Source organism: Conger conger, chromosome 2 (genome assembly GCF_963514075.1).
Source record: "Conger conger chromosome 2, fConCon1.1, whole genome shotgun sequence".
Taxonomy (NCBI): domain Eukaryota; kingdom Metazoa; phylum Chordata; class Actinopteri; order Anguilliformes; family Congridae; genus Conger; species Conger conger.
The window spans coordinates 31,247,560-31,267,273 of record NC_083761.1 but is presented as its reverse complement, the minus strand read 5'-3'; the positions used below and the strand labels follow the sequence as shown (position 1 = coordinate 31,267,273).

Here is a 19,714-nt window from a genome sequence, read left to right as displayed (position 1 = left end):
TTAAAATAATTTCCGTACAGATTAAATAATGAATCAGCAGGCAGGTTTTTTTTAACTGAGCAACAATCTTTTGATAGCCTATTACCATATCAGAGGTTGCATTAACACAGAATTCTGCAATTTTTACACAAGGAAAAGGTAAAACACAGGAAAAGAAATGCACTGAATTCTATAACACAGTTATTAAGGTCTTTTTTTTTTTTTTTTCAAGATTACAACAGACAATGACCCAACCATGAACGACAGCAAAATAATTACTCCCGTTTCTTTGAGTCAATCGTCTTCTGTATCTGACATTTGCATCATTGATAGATCATAATATTTACAAAACCGTTGATAGCATTGCGAGATTCAAAGCGAAAGAGCTTAATCTAGAACTAGCTTTTTGAAGATAATTAATTTGTATTGTTAATTTTTTTGGTAATTTTTGATCTTCCAGTTAAAACTCTGGAACAACAAAAAAGAAGGCTAGTATTACTGCGGTAAGGTTTTCCTCTGTAAAATGTGCATTCTGAATTACCTCCTCCACAACAAGCTGTCAATGGTAGGCTAAGCTAGAATGAAACATCTACATTGTGCATGCCCACTGTGGCAATGTTGCTATAATCATCATGTGATCAGCTGCTGTCTTGTACGATAACTGGTTATTCATTGTTGGCCTTTTAAAGTTGTGCAGTAGAACCTCAGAGAACCCATTGGGAGTGAATGTCATTGAGAACACTGAAATTGAAGGTGCTGTTGAAATACACCAATTATACAGAATTAAATATTTATTTCAGTGAAGTTTATTTTGAGTCAGAGGGCAATTCTACAGTAATGTCAACCTGAGCATGAAAAAATAAACATACCTACATCCCAATTAAACTTTTTTCACAGAAAGGGTTTATATTTTGCGTGTATATTTTAGGCTACAGACTTAATTTTGCCATTGTATTAATTAAATTAATGTTATTACCATTATAGTTCAGGATGCATTGTCACAAAAATATGTATTTTCAGTCAACTAGAATTGTTTGAATTCAAATCTAAAATCGTGTAGTACGTCAAGTCTGCTAAAAAAGCCTGCTCTGGATCCCTCCATCATCCAGAACTACCGCCCGGTATCTCTTCTTCCTTTCCTTTCTAAAACTATAGAACGAGCCGCTTCTACTCAACTTTCTTCTTTCTTTTCTAACAACAACCTGCTAGACCCCCATCAGTCTGGCTTCAGATCGGGCCACTCGACAGAGACTGCGCTCCTCTCCATCAGTGAGTCACTCCATGCCGCACGAGCAGCCTCCCTCTCCTCTGTCCTCATTCTTCTAGATCTCTCTGCTGCCTTCGACACTGTGGATCACTCCATCCTCCTGTCTGCCCTGTCAGCAACGAGCATCTGTGGCACAGCCCTGGACTGGATTGAGTCCTACCTCTCTGGTCACTCCTTCCAGGTTGCCTGGGCTGGTTCGGTATCGACACCTCGGCCCCTCGCCAGGGCTCAGTCCTTGGCCCACTTCTTTTTTCTCTTTACACTCGCTCCCTTGGCCCTGTGATCACTGCACATGGGCTATCCTACCACTGCTACGCGGACGATACCCAACTCTTCGTCTCGTTCCCGTCGTCTGATACGCAGGTTTCAGCCCGTATCTCTGCTTGCCTGAGGGACATCCAGAGCTGGATGGACAACCACCATCTAAAGCTCAACCCAGGCAAGACTGAAATGATATTCATCCCTGCTAATACCTCTCCCCATCTGGATCTCTCCATTTCCCTCGGGGATACCACACTCACGCCGTCACCCAGTGCACGGAACCTCGGCGTGGTGATGGACAGCAGACTGTCCCTTTCCGAGAACATTGCGGCGGTGACCCGGTCTTGCAGGTTCTTCCTATACAACATACGGAGAATCCGCCCCTTTCTCACCCCCTACTCGACCCAGCTCCTGGTCCAAGCGATGGTTCTGTCCCGTCTGGACTACTGCAATTCCCTCTTGGCTGGCCTCCCAGCGTCCACCATCAGAACCCTCCAACTCATCCAGAATGCAGCAGCTCGTCTGGTCTTTAACCTTCCCAATACTCACACGTCACCCCCCTGCTTACTTCCCTCCACTGGCTGCCTGTTATGGCTCGCATCAAATTCAAAACATTGGTGCTAGCCTTCCAAGCAGTTAAAGGGTCTTCCCCAGCTTATCTACAAAAAATCATCAGACCCTACACCCCTGCCAGACCTCTTCGTTCAGCCTCCACAGGCCGCTTGGCACCTCCCCCTCTCCGAACCTCCACCTCACGCTCACGACTACTGTCTGTTCTGGCTCCACGGTGGAGGAACGAACTCCCCGTTCACCCTGTGAACCTTAATTGTTGTCTCTGTGACTTGCTTTGTGTATCGGTATTTTTAGTTGTCTAGGTAAGCAGTGTTTGGATAATTAACTTTGGTCACTTTTGCTCTGTTTGTTTGTTTGTTTGTTCCAAAAAAAAAAAAAAAAAAAAAAAAAAAAAATTGGCCCTCGTCCTTATCTTTGTTGTACAGGTAGCAGTTCAAATTGTACTTCCCTCTAGGGTCTTTCAGCGCACTTATTATGGGTATGCACTTTGTTGTACGTCGCTCTGGATAAGAGCGTCTGCCAAATGCCAATAATGTAAAAAGTCTTTCCCAACAATTATGGAGCTCACTGCATGTATAAAAAGTGCTGTCATTTGTCTAAGGTGAAGCCAAAATGGTAAAATCCCTACCGTAAATGGTTTTGTCCTGTTTAAGTTTCTTTGTAGTTAGACGTTTTTTAGGTCTTACTTTGGAAATGGTAAATGGTTGGCACTTCTTAACCTACATTAACACTTGCCTTTTTTTTATCTCTCTGCCTCATATTGGCTTCCTGACTGTCATTGGCACAACTCTGGTCCTCATGTTGACAAACAGCAATAACAGACAAAGGCAATCAAAAACTTAGAATCAAGACTAGATACTAAAAGCTTTCTTATACCTGCACTATGCAGCAATTGAATACACCTGACTAATCAGAAACCAACTGTCCAATTACTTTTAGTCCACTAAAATGGAGGGACTATGTATAAAAGGGGATGTCATTCCTACCTGGATTGCCCAATATGGCTGTATATACCCTGAATTTAAAGATGCACTTGAACTTGATATTCATTGTTTAATTTCAAAACGTCCAGAGCCAAAAGAACAGAAATTGTACCAATGTCCAAATAATTACTGACTGCACTGCCGTCCCCCTGGGTGGCAAAACAATTGTGGGGGGACCTCGTTTTCTCCGCATTTGGAATTTACTACATGAAAGGTGCAGTGGTTTCGTGTTTCAATTGGCAAGAAAATAAACTTGAATTGAAGACAAAAAGTACATTTATCTAGAGGTAATACAAGCATATATTAAAATAATCTGTTGAGTAAATGAAATAGAATAAAATTAAAAGTAAAAAAGAAACAATTCAACATTTTACATGAGATGTGGTTTTCCTCTGTTATTTACAATGTAATTGGGTTCTAGCCCTCCCTGTTTGTGGCGTCATTCATCGTTTTTATACTCACTCCATTTTTCCCATTTTGAATAAATTTCTCCTCTTGTACCCTCAATATGTGTGTAAATCTTTCCATGCTGTATATTTCCTCCATTTGGAGGGAATTTCAAATTTGGTAATAATCATAAATGGCTAACCTCCGAGTGAGTTGCATCATTTCCAAACACACCCATATGTTGCATGGCAGGAACTTCATCATTTTAAGTTCGATGTTGCTTTCTCGGCTTGAAGCTATGGTTTGACTACTGTAGACTGTGATGAGAAATTAACAGTTATGTTTTATTATTAAATGAATGTGGAAATGTTAAATAAATTAAGTGGAATAAAATACTTTGTTTTTATTGCAATGTTTGAATTATTGCCTGGAAAAGCAGTCACGTTTGAGTTTTTCCCCTCTGTCCTTAAAAGTTCCTTAGTCCTTTATTTATTCGAAAGCTGTTGCATGTCAACAGATATTGAAATCTGGGGGGCCTCCAGTCTTGATAACTGGCAGCAATTAAACATTCAAAATTTTTATGTTTTGGTCAGATACAGCATCAGCATGTTTGGCATTGAAGCAGAAATGCATAAAAGATGATGCACGTCATACCTACATTTAAATTTGGTGTTGTTGTTTTGGGGCTGTTTTAATTTCAGAGGTCCAGGTGCACTGGTTAAAATCAATGGTATAATGAATTCCACCAAGTATCAGGCAATTTTAGCTGACAATCTGGTTGGCTCTACCACAAGGCTGAGACATTGCTGGAGGTGGATTTTGCAGCAAGACAATGACCCAAAGCATATCTCAAAATCCACACAGAAATGGTTCTGTGACAACAAAATCTATGTTCTGCAGTGGCGCTAGACCTTAATCTCAGGCGCCAGATCACAGTCCAATTGAAAACCTGTGGACTGAACTGAAGAGGGCAGTTGATAACGCAAACCCAAATATATTCTTTATTAAATGAGTGTTTGATTTTGGTTGGTTCCATTAAAACATTAATAAAGTACAGAATTTTCACATGTTCAGCATTTTGAGTTTATCTCAGTAATCATATTGTTAATTTACGTCAATAATTTTTTGTGCATTGCCAGTCAGGGGTGCCAATAATTCTGGAGCCCATTGTATTTTTCGTAGGCAGAATTCCGCAAAAGTGAATTCAGATTTTGATTTCTTCCTGCGTTCCGCATAGGTGTCAGTTTCCATTGCACCTCATGAAATTGCCTTGCATAAATTTCCATGCAAATAATTTATGAAGAAATTGCTAGCTGATTTGACCCTGTTGTTCGTCTGCAAATACAATGGCATAAATGTAAGCCTGGTAAGGGACACTGACCTGTATGTGTCCTGGCGTGCCGCTGCAGTTCATCGCTACGTGTGAAACGCTTCCCGCAGAAAACCCAGTTACAGACAAAGGGGCGCTCCCCAGTGTGTAGGCGTACATGTGCCCGCAGCAACGAGGTCTTGCGGAAGGTCTTCTCACAGCCTGGGATGTGGCAGATGTGCTTCTTCTTCCCAATTTCCCCTGGTCTACACAGACACATAGTCAGACCAACCCACAGTGCTACCTTAGGCAACAACAGTGTATACTCTTCACATCTACTTGCCTTTTCTCACCATCCTTGCAGTTTGGGCAGGTGCAGGCCATGCGTCGCTTCTTCTCACCTGGCTGTCCCTGGATCTCCAGTGCCAAGGCTTGCTCCACCTGCAGCTCTCCCTGAGAGGCACTCACTCCACCCAGCTGCAAACTGCTGCCTTGCACAGTCTGTACGGTGAGGTGTTGCTGACCTGGACCATGCAAATATATTACAATGACAATATAGTCTAAAGCCAAAAGAACAGAAATAGTACCAACCGTCCAAATACTTACAGACTGCAATGTATCCAGGAAACAGGCTAAAGAGAAAATATACAGTGGCTTCAGAAAGTATTCAGACCCCTTGAACTTTTGCTAGAGGTGCACCGATACCATATTTTCAGAACCAATCCGAGAACTGATTCGATTAGGTCACTTATGTTAGTAGTCATTCATGCCAATGTTCAGAAGCCGCTCTCACCTGTGCAGGGATTGTTGTAGTGTTTGCTGGCTAGCGCTCAATAGTTGCTGCTATTTCATTTTAGTGTATTAATGCTCATTTATGTGAAGAACCATCAGGCTTATAAGCCAGACTATTACCCTTTCCCACTCTGAGTGCCACAGCAAGTTAACCAAGCTAGAAAACTCACAACCAAGGAACCACCACCAAAATAAAAAGGAAAATCCAACTTCTCCAAAATATATATATATATTTTTTAACATAACACTTGCCTTCATTCGGTTGAAAAAGGCTTAGTCATTTATATGAGTCCCATTGTAAGTATAATAGATTAAATCAGAATGTTTGTAAACAAAGGCCGCTCAGATACTGGCCACTCAGCCGTGGAATGAAGTAACGTTACTTAAAATCGACTGAACCATAGCTGCATAGAAACAGTTAGCTAGTTAACTATGCTAAAATATTGTTCTGCAAGTAATGCCCAATGTAATCTGGCACACAGTGGATTGGGCTTTTTCCGATTCTTAAAAGGGAGGATAACCCAGATCCTACAGTCTGTTCACAAGGCTGCCTCAGATGCTTAGCACAGTCAATGACAGCAACATAAGTTTCAAAGTGTCAGAAATATGGGGGGGGGGAAACAAAAAACCAAACCAGAACTTCTAATTGTCCTGCACAAACTTTTGTTGGCAGCTAACGTTAGCTAATAAACACCAGATGCTCATCTGCGGCCGTACAGAGAAACAACGGGATGATTTTACAAACATGAAATGTTAAATGCCTTGCCTGTTGTAAAACTAGTTCGCTAGCTAGCTAGTTTTGGTGGTATACTGATAGGGTTTCCAATAACGCTAGCTAGGTTGCACAGGTTATTCATGTTAATGATGTTGGTTAGCTAACATTAGCTATAATGTTAGGGGGTGCTGACATCTAACATTAATGTTACATTAGTTAGCATCCCTCTCCAAGGAATTGCCACCTTAACGCGGTGGAGGGGTTTGTGTGTCCCGGGGATCCTGGGAGCTATGTAGGTAGGGTCTCCCAAGGCAAATTGGTCCCGGGGGAGGGGCCAGACTAAGAGCGATTCAAAGACTCCATTATACGGCCACACAATGACCCAGTTACTTCGCCCGGAAAAGGGAATCCGGGGCCCCCTCCTGGAGCCAGACCCAGGAGGGGAGCGAGTTGGCGAGCATCTGGTGGCCGGGCCTTATCCCATGGGACCCGGCCGGGCACAGCCCGAATTGGGAACGTGGGGTCGCCACCCTGTGGGCTCACCACCTGCATGGGTTGGCATCGGAGTCGGGTGCTTTGCGCAATGGGCGGTGGGCAAAGGCGGGGATCCGGGCGTGCTGATCCCTGCCATCGCAGACTGGTTCTGGGGATGTGGAACGTCACCTCTCTGGTGGGGAAGGAACTGGAGCTGGTGTGGGAGGCGGAGCGGTACCAACTAGATATAGTTGGGCTCACCTCCAGGCACAGCGGGGACAGTGGGGCTGTGCTTTTCCGGAGTTGCCCAGGGTGAGAGATGCCGGGCGGGTGTGGGGATACTCACAAGCCACCAGCTGAGCCACTGTGTTGGAGTTTCACCAGAGGAACAAGAGGGTCACCTCTTTGCGACTACGTGTTGCTGGGGGGAAAGCTCTGACTGTCGTTTGTGCTTATGCACCAAACGGCAGTTCAGAGAATCCGGCCTTCTTGGAGTCACTGGGTGGCATCCTGGAAAGGGCTAGACCCGTGGAAATTCTGACAAATTTGAACGTTGAAAGTCATAAACAAGTGAATAGAATGACAATACATAGTCCCCTCTCGCAAGTTAGTAGTAGCTAGCTAGTTAGCTAGTAGCTAGTTTGTATAAAAAGTGAAAGAAAACAAACAAATAATGTTCAAAAGTAGATTTACTGTAGAGGAGCCAAGTGGGAATAATTTAGGAACAAATTAATACAGCAAGGACTTCTACAAGAATGGGGGAGTGCACATTTGTAGTTTGTCAGCACTACGCAGACTACCTCAAGCGGCAGACGCTACTTGTGCATCTCAAGTCACTTTCACAACATGCAGGAAGGCGAGTGGTTGGTATAGGCAAGTACCACGTTACTACTAGATTGTTAATTTTGAATTTGTTCAGAATATATCACGAAATTGACTGAAGTTAACACAGAACGCTATTTCTGTCACTTATGCTACATAAATAGCAAGCTATTTATCGGTGCTCCACCGAAAGTATGCAAAACATTTTAGAACACTGATAACATTTCCAAATCTACTGTACCATTAGTGCCTTATGGCGCTCGATCCAGCGGAGGTGGCCTTGAGCAGTTTCAGCCAAATCTACTCACACACATTCATGGGTTATGCTCACAAATCAGCCCGGTGCTTAACATGCTCCATGCTGCAAGGCTGAGACTGGAGCAGATAGTGAGCGAGCGACTCTGTGGCACGGAATGTCAAAGTAAAGCAACCGGGCTGGAAAAGTTCTGTGCAGCTGAAATGATTTTGGATTTATAAGAATTTATGTTCTTATTTCGGTAAATCATTTTTTCGTTATAAACCGTGAGGGGGAAGGGTAAAGATTATTGTTTCCTAATACTTTTGTCTGGTATTTGAACTCGACGTCTCTCTCACTCTATAACAGTGACAATTGCTGCATCTCACAATCCGGGGGTGTCACGCTGCGCATGAAGATATTTTTTGGGTGGGTGCGTGTGTTTGCTTTTAAGCTTTTGTCCCTGACTTTTTCTTTGTTTTCCAGTACAATCAAGGACATCTGTCCTCTGCCTCTCCAGTTCTTATTTCTTTATCACTCTATCAAATTAGCTTTACTGGCATGATGCATCTGCATATGCATATTGCCAAAAAATTTAAAATAAACGAAGAATACACGTATTTCATACATTTAAAGCATATTAAACTGCTTTGAATATAAAGCTGCGCTTGCTTTCATGTATATGTGCTGCTGCATCATGGGAATTAGTTGTAACAATAAACGTAGCATTGAACTGTAGTAAAATTAACAGTTGGCCTATATTACTACATACATTCACTGAACACTTTATTAGGCATTTATTAGACTTCTCCTCTGACGTCTCTCATTAACAAGTGAGTGAGCAACAGTTCTGCAGACAGAATAGGCTGATTAGATCACATGAATAAGTAGGTGTAATAAAGTGCTCAGTGAGTGTATATGCTATATTAAGAATAACAATAAGACATGTCAAAGGAATTCAGAAAAGAAGATTAATAAACAAAATGATCAAAAGGAAAAAAATAAGTAAATAGAACCTTATAGTGTGTGTTTGGGGTAGATTAGGGAAGTGGTTCCCAACATTGGTCCTGTTTATGCTAGGTTTTGTTCCAACCAACGTTGAAGTCCCTGAATTTTAAAAGGCTGTTAGTATTACTTTACGTGCCTTGAGGAATTATTTACCCTCTTAAGACATGTCAGAAATAGCTATGCATGGCATGAAGAATATGAATACTATGCTGAGCATATTGTGCAATATTGCAAATAATGAACTGATCAAATTAGAATAATTAATAGGCTCCTAATTAAGTTGTTCAACACTTGTTTCAGTCTGATCATATTTTTCCTTAAACCTATTAAAACAATGCATATTTAGCTTTACCAAATGATTAGAGTTGGCTGTGTGTCCACACTTTCACCAGTTAGTAGCCCATTGATTCACCCTAGACTTTAATTTGATCAATAAAATAATGTTGTTACCTCCAAGTAATTATTTGCAATATAGCATAATGAGTACAGCATGGACATCAGACTCTTAACCTTCATGGAGTGCTTAGATATTTCTTACGTGATGTGGCTTCGGAGGGTTAAAAAGCCCTCTAGGTATAATAATAATAATAATAATAATAATAATAATAATAATAATAATACACTTTATTTATATAGCACCTTCCATACATAAAATATAGCTCAAAGTGCTTTACATTAAGCCAATTACAAAGAATTAGAGACAACACAAATAAAAATAATGAACAAACAAACAAGACAAACACTTTGGGCTTTCCCCCTGTGCCTCCCTCAAGTGAGACGACACAGAATGTGGGAATATGTACTGAAATTCCACACAACAGCCAGCCAAAAAATACATTTATTTGTCTTTAAAGACCACTGAAATTTCTCCAGACAATAAAGTAAAAGACGTGAAAGCATCAGACCACCAAACTTTCTAAGACTAAGTCACACTGTAAAACAAATAATTTAGCTATTATCTGTTTCAAGAGGTGACCAAAAAGAATGAAAAGCTTCAAGTTAAGAAAAATATTTTAAAAAGAAGCATTAAGAAAATAAAGAATAAAAATTTTGTGCTTGGAATGAAAACCATCATACTAAGGATCGTGATTGGGAACCACTGGATTAGGGTACATAGTCTCAAATTTCTCAAAATAATTTTCTCTGCTTGTTTTGCAATTTTAATATTGAAGGAAAAAGTGCATCTCTGTCTCGACCTGAAGGTTGGGTAAATTCAGGACCAGCTGCGGGAGACTATTGCCTAATTCTGCCCTGCTTGAATTTGTTGGGGTTTTTCATTGGATTCTCAATATAGACTATTTATACAGAATTAAGCATATAGGGTCTCTGTTGGTCGTTTATCCCATATAGAGTACTCGAGTTTACTGGGTGGACTAAATGCTTCACACCCATATTGTGCGATAGGCAAGATCACACTGTCAAAAATCTAATGGGAATTACAATTCCATGGACTGACTGACTTTTAATTTTATTTTCTGGGTTACATCATGAAGAAAGTTTCTTCTTCCAAACAGAGAAACACAAACATGTAGTGGCAGAAAGGTCGCCGGTTTTTTACGACCTTTACTACCTCCAGCATTACAGCCATGATTTATATGGAATTACAGCCAAATTCATATAGATTTTAGGAAAAGTCAAACAGAGCTGTAGCCTATTGCGCTGGGGGGAAGAATACACCCCGCTGCGTGAAAGGACATTGATTGTACAACGGAAAATGTTCATTCATTTAATCTAAATACACGCCCGCTGGTACACAATGACGCCAAATCTTGTTTTCTAGGAAACTGATGGAAAAAAACGTTAGTGTGACAATACACAAGTATAAAAATTGTATCATATTTTTGGAATATATACAGTACTGTGCAAAAGTCTTAGGCACCTGTATAACATTCTGTACAAATAAGATTGTACAAAAGTAATCCAATGAAAGGTCCTAAGTAAACGTACTATACATTTTACACTACATTTTAGTAATTTGGCAGAATAGTTAAAAACTTGTTGTGACCACCCTTTGGCATTAAAACTGCATCACTTCTCTGAGATAGCCAACACAGTTCTATAAGACAAGGCAGGGAGGTTGTTCCAAGCATGTTGGAGAACTTGCCACAGTTCTTCTGCAGACTTTGGATGGCTCCTTGCTTCTGATCTCAGACAGCCTTAATCAATTGCTTACAGTAACTGTAATGTGACTTTTTAAAAAGAAATACAAAAATGTCTCTGTAAAATTGAATCTTTTGGAAAATGAATATTTTGAAATCTCAAATGTGTCCTTTTATACGAACACACACAAAAAAATTAACATATATAATAAAGTCTAGGGTGCCTAAGACTTCTGCACAGTACTGTACTTCAAGACATGTTCATATGGTAACGAAGAATTGACTAAATTGAGGAAAAAGTTCATTTTGATTTTAGCATGTCTATAAAGTCAAAAACGCCCAATGGCCTTTCTAGTGTTAAACTGCCAGCCGATTGTAACCGTCTCTTGAACAATGAGCACATTTATTCTTAATATGCTCATGGCTGATCTATGAACTCCATGTGCATTTTTTCAGTGCATTGTCAGTTTTCAAGTTCAATTATAGTTTTATGTGTGTCCCAATATATGACATTTTCAGACTTTTGCAATTCTTGGTAACTGAAGTAAAATAATTTGAATTCTGATTACATTTTTTTTAACTTCCTGTAACACTTGTCCTCTCAGCTTGAATTAACACATCATGCGCGGCCAAATTTGCTCAAAACACGTTGTTTAATGTAGTGAATGACTGTAGTACAGTTCTGGTGTGAAAATTCACACCGCAGATTTTCCTCTGGAAACCCCGCAGAAAACCCCAAAAAAGTCTGCAGATTCCGCCTGGGCCTAATAATAGCCTAATAATACTAATATAGGCATACCACTACTATAATAATACTATAAATAATAACAATTAATTATTACAACTATTATTTTTATCATTATAACAATAACCGTCATAACCGACATTGGCTCAGGCGGTAAGAGCAGTCGCCTGGCAGTCGGAGAGCTGCCAGTTTGATTCCTACCCTGGGCATGTCGAAGTGTCCCTGAGCAAGACACCAAACCCCCAAATGCTCCTGACGAGCTGGTTGGTGCCTTGCATAGCAGGCAATCGCCATTGGTGTGTGAGTGTTTGTATGAATGGGTGAATGAGAAGCACCAATTGTACAGTGCTTTGGTTAAAGGGGCTAAATAAATTCCAACCATTTACCATTTACCAATTAACCTTACCTCCACATCAGTGGATACCGGCTACCTTCATCCTACATGACGTAATCACATAGCTTTGGACTGTGTATTGCAGCTGCCGTCTATATATTTCTCATCATTCAATTTTGCCTGCAGTGGATATCAGACAATTTAATTCTGTTCAATATAGCTCAATATGCAAGTAATACAAAAATGCTAGATAGCTTTGTGTATAGCAGGTAAGAGTCAATACAGCCAGAATTGTTAGCAGCAAGCAAGCTAAGTGCACTGTCCATTTTGTTTATCAGTCAATTTCAGCTAATGCGGTTCCAGTGGTGAAAACTTCCTTGTGTGTGATATTACTTGCATGTTTTCAAAAAAGTATTACAAATGATGTATTCCAATTCTAGCAAACATTGTAATGGACACCCATGATGTTTGTAACATATTCTTTTGAGGCTTGTACTGATCACGATATGCTAAGATAAAGGTAAAACCACACAAATGTTATTGTACACATAGCAAGAGCAGCAATATAACGTCATCTGATCAAACCAACGTTGTTAACGTGACCTAGATTACACACTTGTTTTCTCACTTGATCTCCCTAGAAATTTGATGGGGAATTGATAGGGGTTATGTTGGGAGGAAGAGCAACCTCTCAATGAGCGCATTATCTTTGGTTGAATGCGGAAGAGCGTCTTTCAGATGAGACGTTAAACCTAGGTCCTGTGACTCACTGTGGTCATTAAAGATCCCATGACACTCTTCACAAAGAGTAGGGGGTTCCTCGGTGTCCTGGCTAAATTCACAACCCTGGCTCTTTCAACCTGCCACCTAATCATCCCCTGATTCAATTGGCGAAAACATTGTTCCCTCCCTCTCCACCTCAGCTGGTGTGTGGTCAGCGTCCTGGCGCAAAAATGGCAGCCATGCATCACCCAGGTAGGAGCTACACATTGGTGGTGGTTGATGTGAGCTTCCCCCTCAACACTGTAAAGTGCTTTGGGTGTCTAGAAAAGCGCTATATAAATGCAATAATCAATCAATCAATCAATCAATCAATCAATCAATCAAGATGGAAGCGCCACAAAACTTTGATATCAGCCTATTGTGAGGTATAAACACATAGAACCTTACCCCCTGCATTGGTGATGGTAACAGGCACTCCCTGCACCTGCACCCCGTTGATATTGATGGTCTGCACTGCTTGTGCTGCAGATGACAGCTGGGCTGCATTAAGTGCGATCAGACCTCCTGCTGGCGCAATCTTGGGAAAGGTTCTTTCCTTGCGCCCCCCAGCCAACATCCTCTTGCATCCCCCAGCCGAGGGCAAGGTGACAGTGCTTGAGCTGGAAGAGGGTGGTGGGGTTGGCACTGTGGTTTCTTGCAGCTGCACTGTTTGCCACTCTCCTGACGCAGTCTTAATTAGTACCTGAAAAACACACACAATTATAGGGTTGTACTACATGTGGTAATCACTGTGAGGCAGATTATTTTAACTGGTACTGCACACAGGGATGTACAAAATACTGTGCAAAAGTTTTGCCTTTGATATAGCTACTTCTCGAGTCCAAAGGAATAATTTAGCTAATTCTTAACAGAGATTGGTAGAAACATTAGTTGATACAGTGTTCTCGTGTTTCATTTGGCACTTCTGCCTTTGGAGATCTGCTGGGCAGATGCATTTTTTCAACATTAGAAGCTTGCATTTTTATGAAAGAGCTGAGAAGCCTCTTTCCAGAAGTTCATACAGTAGCAAAATACTCGCCAGAGGGAAACAGACATTTGAATCACGGTTATGTTTTGTTTCAATTTATACACAACTCAGATAAAAGGTCTTAAACATGGATTTCTTTGTAAGAGGTGCAATTTGTGTCTCTTTCTCAGAATGCGGACAATTTTTCCCAGCAACAAGCCCATCTTTCCACCAGTGTCATAAGCACAAACCGGCAAAAACCTAGATTTAAGGTTAAGTTAGGAGGATAACGTACTTCTTATTCATTTTATTTATCAGCTGTGTTTGGAAAACCGTGTAAGCGCGCAATGGTCTGAACACCTCTTCACTCGGTTATGCAGGCTGAGCTGTATAAGCCTGCCCAGTTCGTAGTCTTGTTAGCAACAGCTTCCCCACCACAATGTTACAGTTACCGTGTCACTGTATGCTGAACTGAATCACATATGTGACTCGTACCAAGAATTTATGAAAACGGAAGGAATTAGACCAAAGTAATGATCTGGAAGTAATTTTTTAAATTATTCATCATGAAAGTTGCACTGTTCGGAACAGAGTGAGCTAACTTGGTAAGCTAAGGTGTTCAGAACATAGTGATTTACGTTACGCATTTGAGCAATATTGCATTGTCAGCTTGTTGTCCATGAATGACTGAACAGTAGCAAATCATAGTTTGATTTAGTGTTGTTAGCAGTCCTGTGAAATCATCCCGTCATCCCGACATGTTCTACGCAGTTAGCCTATTAATTCACGTTTTCATAAAAAACCTAGTACGACCACATACGGGGAAGTTGTGTAAATACACAATACAGCTTATTTGTCATTTTCTCTGTGTTTAAGGGCCTGGGATCCACACAACCTGGTGGTGGTTGTGATAAAAGCAAACCCTAAACCACCATGGGTTATGGGCAATCTTGCCACAAATGACTTCTCTGCCTGGCGGGAATGCAACACGACTGCCCCTACTGTCGGAACCTCACAAGAATTTTTTTTCCCCAGGTGGCTAAATTCTTACCACATAAGCAAACCGCCAAATGAAACACCAAACCACTCTACGTAGTTACATAATGCCTTTTCTCAAGAGTGCAATGATAGAAACTAGTTTTGTAAGGAACAGTAAAGAAATAAAAGCTCTTACAAAGGTTTAGCTTGTAATGTAATACTGGCTTCTCAGTCACACAATACTACCAAATAATTTAATTAACTTTTGAAAGCTTCTTTGTTGACTTCAGATGATAAAATCTGCACTGAAGAATTTATGGCAGATCGGTTGACCATAACATAGAAGCAATGTTGGACAAAGCTACAAAAATTCATAAATATTATTTTCTTGTTTTACTGTGCAAATCAAAGGCACTGCACCATTAGCAAGCAAGCAAATGGTGCTGATTTAAAGAATCTAACTGGTGGGGAAAGAATGCCGTTTAAATGAATATTCAGCCAATCAATGAGAAATAACAGCTAATATATGTACACACTGAAATAGTTCAAATATACATTTCTACAAAATTCTTTAACTGCATTGAACACATCTCCAAAAGTACCACTGTGCCATGGTTCAGCATGCATGCCTTGCCTGAAAACAACTAGTTATCAACTGGAGATCAGATTTCCTCTATTTTATCTGCACAGGGCAGTCTTCAGTCTTCATGCACAGGTGGTCTTTAGAAGCTTGAGTGAGAATCATCCCTATAATAGTTTAATATCGCTTTAATTTGGAAGAACTTCCAATGAGCTTAAAGAAAGATCTGAAAGTGTGAAATTATAATTAAAATTATATTATATGACATTATATCTTGATCAAAATGCACTTTTGCATTTTGTTAAATCAGTCTTTATTTACAAGCAAAATAATCCATTTCATTATGTGTAGTAGTTTGTGAAACAATAATCGTTCTGAATTTTTTTAAAAACCAGCCTAATTTGGTCTAGCTGATTTAAAGATAAAAACCTCAACATTGTTTACCTCTCCCCTCTCTGTGAACGCGTTGACATTGAAACCCCCCCATGCCATTGGCTGTGGCAAATATAACCAATTTTCAACCAATGAGCTTGAATTATTGTACAACTATACAATGCTTTGGTACAGAGCCCATACACCCCATACAGAGCTGACCAGCCCATATAATCTGCTAGGCAACCAGCTTCACCAGCAAGGTTTTAAAGGAGTAACATTGTGGTTGGTCACACTTTCTAGGTTTTTATATACAATTTTCACAAAAGGGCATTGAAGAAACACAATGAAAGTATTAAATAAACCCGTTCTTTAGTTTTGGAGAAGCAAACGTTTTAAATTTATCGTCCTTCCATCTTGATATCGTGCCTCAAGACAACTGGCAAGTGGCACATTTAACCACAATGTTACTCCTTTAATACCATTTTCCAATAGGACACCTATGGAGCCCTGTCTCCAATCTCTTGTCTATGAGGTCTCAAAGAATATAATATAAAATGTTGAGTAATATAGTATGCCCAAGTATAAAGCAATGCTGAAGTCATAGCTACGGAAGACGTAGTTAGATGGCCAGTAATCTGGCCTGAAATATTTCTCCCTTCATGCTGTATATCACTGCATTATATAGCTACCTGTGTGACAGAGAAGGGATGGATTATTAGCCAGCTAATAAAAATGCATTGGTGTACAGCATACAACTGCAAATCACTCACTATAAGAACGGTCAGTGCAAAAACGAGCAGACAAAAATATTTATATATGTGGCAGCTGATTGGTAATGAAGGCTACATACTTGGCTGCTGTTTTAGCCAACAGGTTAACAAATGTGGTCTACCTTGCTAAGGCAGTGAAGTACAGTACACATTTAGACAGTGGGACTATTTCTGTTCTTCAGGCTCTGTACTCCAGCACATTGGATTATAAATGACACAATGAGGTTAAAATGCAGACTATCACCTTTAATTTGAGGGTATTTACAGTAATACCGGAAGATCTGTGTACGAATGACATCCCTTTTTATACATAAGTCGCTCCATATTACGGAACCAAAATTAATTGGCTTCTCAGCTGTTTCTGATTACTCAGGTGGATTCAATTGCTTCCGTGGTGCAGGTAAAACAAAACTTTCAAATATTAAAATCGATCCTGTAGTGGGACTTTTGTAATTTATGGACGGTGCGTCGAAAATTTTTGGTGCCATTGACCATAATCGAATGCTTGAATTTATATCGTTCGAATGACCAAGTGCCATTAAAAAGCAAATTGTATGGGTTTGTGCCATCCGTTTCTGCTAGATACATCATACCAAGCCCATACAGGGACCAGTATAACACACTAGCACTTAGTTCTTGTAAGTTTGATCACCACTAATGTGAAGTAAAAAAGTGGACAAATGACATTTTCTATGAGAAATGTATTGGCAGGCTCATGTGCACACACAGTAGTCTACATTCCAAAGCTCCACTTTGCCCTCCCTAATATGAGTAAAGGAAGCCGCTATGAGGTTGAGAAATAAGAAAAGAAAAAAGAAAAGAAGAAAAGAAAAAGAAAACAGTCAGATACCTAGACTGGTGAGCTCAGACAGACCAGAAACACTCTTCAGGAGGCAGGCGTGGATGTCAGTGATTACTGTCAGCAGTCGACTTCACAATCAGATCTACAGAGGCTACACTGCAAGATGCAAACCACTAGTTAGCTGCAAAACAGGATGGCCAGAAAGCAACAAAGCACCCCTCCTCAACTGCGGGTGGAGGTGTTATAGTTTGGGCATGTATAGCTGCCAAAGGTCACTTGCCTTCATTGATAATGCAACTGCTGATGGTAGCAGCTGAATGAATTTGCATGCATACCCACACATAGTTGTGTTTAATATTACTTGAGTATTAAAATCAAATACACATGGCAGGGACAATTCAAACAGTTACACACATTACATAAAAGTAGTATCAATAGCTATGTCCAAGTCATCAAGTAAAGCTTTCACCTTTCAACCAAATGTAGCGTTGTTTTCGCCTGCAAACCAAGATAGGATTTCAGATGACTTTTCACCACAAAAAATGTTTATTGGCTAACGTTAGCTGTAGTTGGACACAGTTGGAGACAGTTGACAAGTCATCAAATGCAAGTCCGAGTCAAATCTCAAGTCTCTGAGCTAAATTCCTAGTCAAGTCTCAAGAATGGTGCAGCCTAAACAACAGTATGACTACAGAAATTCATAACGATTCCTAAGCTAATTGAAGATATAGAAACCAGAAGCATAGAAAACATTTTGTATATGATATCACGTGTGATAACTGAAGAAGCAGTATTATCAAAAATATAGTGGTGTAGGAACCACATTTCCCACAGGAAAATTCCGCGACGTCCACCCCGCATGACGTCTAGCTCGGTTCAGCCAATCCCGTAATGGCGGGAGCAATAAACTTTCCCGTATAAGAGAAAGGTATGTTCTTGGGAAAGTCCCTTCTTCCCATTTTCTTCTTCGACGCACCCTCTGAGGCCAGTTTCTTCACCTCATCTGCTCCGATACTTGGACAGAGGCTGAATTCTACATAGCGCACTACCAGGCCTACGGACACACCTAGTTACCTCGCGGTAACTTAGTGGCCTATATCGAGTGGAAACTGGTGCATGTGGAATGCTACATCAGTTTATTCCTGCAAAGCACAGCAACAAACTTTTACACACGAAAACACCCCAGCGTTGCGCACCTCTCCAGGACATCATTTGCAGCACCATCGCAGCTCCTACAAGGACAGCACGTCTTTTGGATACAGCAATGTGCATGGACTCAGTAAGACAACAAGCATTCAGGCATAGCCAGTGTTGAGTTTAGTCTTAACTGTTATTGTGAATCTGTGTTTCTATATTTGCTTTCTTATCATTTGACTGTATTATATTAGCCGTATATGTACGTGAATTGATTGGCCGTCTTTAGCGCATATATAGAGTAAACTACGCAAGTAGTCTCTTCTCACAGCTAACACTAACTTTTACCTTTCCTTCGTTCAAGGGACACGCGTGCTTGCGCGCACACTCACACACATCCTAACATACCTTACCCAATTAACCTCCCGTTAGTCCAACCCTATATCTGTTCTGTTTGTATGTTAGTTCAATAAATATATCTGTTTTGGCGTCATATAGACATGAGAGCCGAGTTAAAGCACTCTTTCGAAGAATTTCCAACCTTCAGGTTATCGGTATGTTTAATCATTAATATTGGTTATTTAAATTATTAATTAAAATACTACATTTGTGGTTAGATATATATATATATTTTTTTATATATAAATTTTTTCCCTTTTTCTCCCAATTTGGTAGGCAATTGTACCTCGTCTGATTCAATTGGAGGTAGTCGTATTAGATGTACCGCCTGCACCCCGTCCCTCGGCGGCCCGAAGGAGAACGACAAGCCGTCTCGTCTCGTGCCCGTTGCGTGACTCCGAGGCGCCCGAGGTGCTTATTGGGCGGCCAAGTCCCTCCCTCTGGAGCAGCGAGCCAATTACTGCTGCCCCACGTGAGCCGGCCTTGGCTTTTGGCAGGACCGAGAATCGAACCCCGGTCCCCGGTGTGCAACTGCAGCAAACTGCAACCGCAAGTCTGCTGCGTCTTAGCCTGTTGCGCCACTGCGGCTCATGGTTAGATATTTCTGATAGCAGTAATTTTATGAGACCGATGACTTTTTGCTACACTACATTAATTGGCACCCCGGTTTCGTAGAGAGTAAAATCCCTACGTTATGTGGTGGCCCGTGTGAGGACACTACAGTGGTTTAATTTATTTATTAATATATCAATTAACTACCAAGCCTGAGCCAACGTTTTGGCAAAGCCTTTCTCAAGATGGCCGGAGAAAGGCTTGCCAAAACATCAGGTCTGGTGTGGTAGGTAATTGATATATCAATAAATATCATTGTTTATCGTCCCCCGGGTCCTCTGGGGAGCTTCTTGGATGAGATGGACATCCTCCTTAGCTCCTCACCAGTCAATGACACCCCCCTGATCCTCCT

At 40.7% G+C, this 19,714-nt stretch overlaps 1 protein-coding gene across 9 annotated transcripts in view; it reads right to left on the bottom strand.

Moving 5' to 3' along the window:
• sp2 (sp2 transcription factor) overlaps nt 1-19,714 on the bottom strand; it is a 62,076-nt gene that overhangs the window by 5,732 nt on the left and 36,630 nt on the right. For all 9 annotated transcript variants that reach the window (XM_061230343.1, XM_061230339.1, XM_061230345.1 and 6 more), the window contains 3 exons: nt 13,154-13,448; nt 5,103-5,283; nt 4,832-5,025 (listed from right to left, as the gene is read on the bottom strand). In XM_061230343.1, coding sequence (XP_061086327.1) covers nt 4,832-5,025; nt 5,103-5,283; nt 13,154-13,448 — 670 coding nt within the window. The remainder of the gene's footprint in view (nt 1-4,831; nt 5,026-5,102; nt 5,284-13,153; nt 13,449-19,714) is intronic.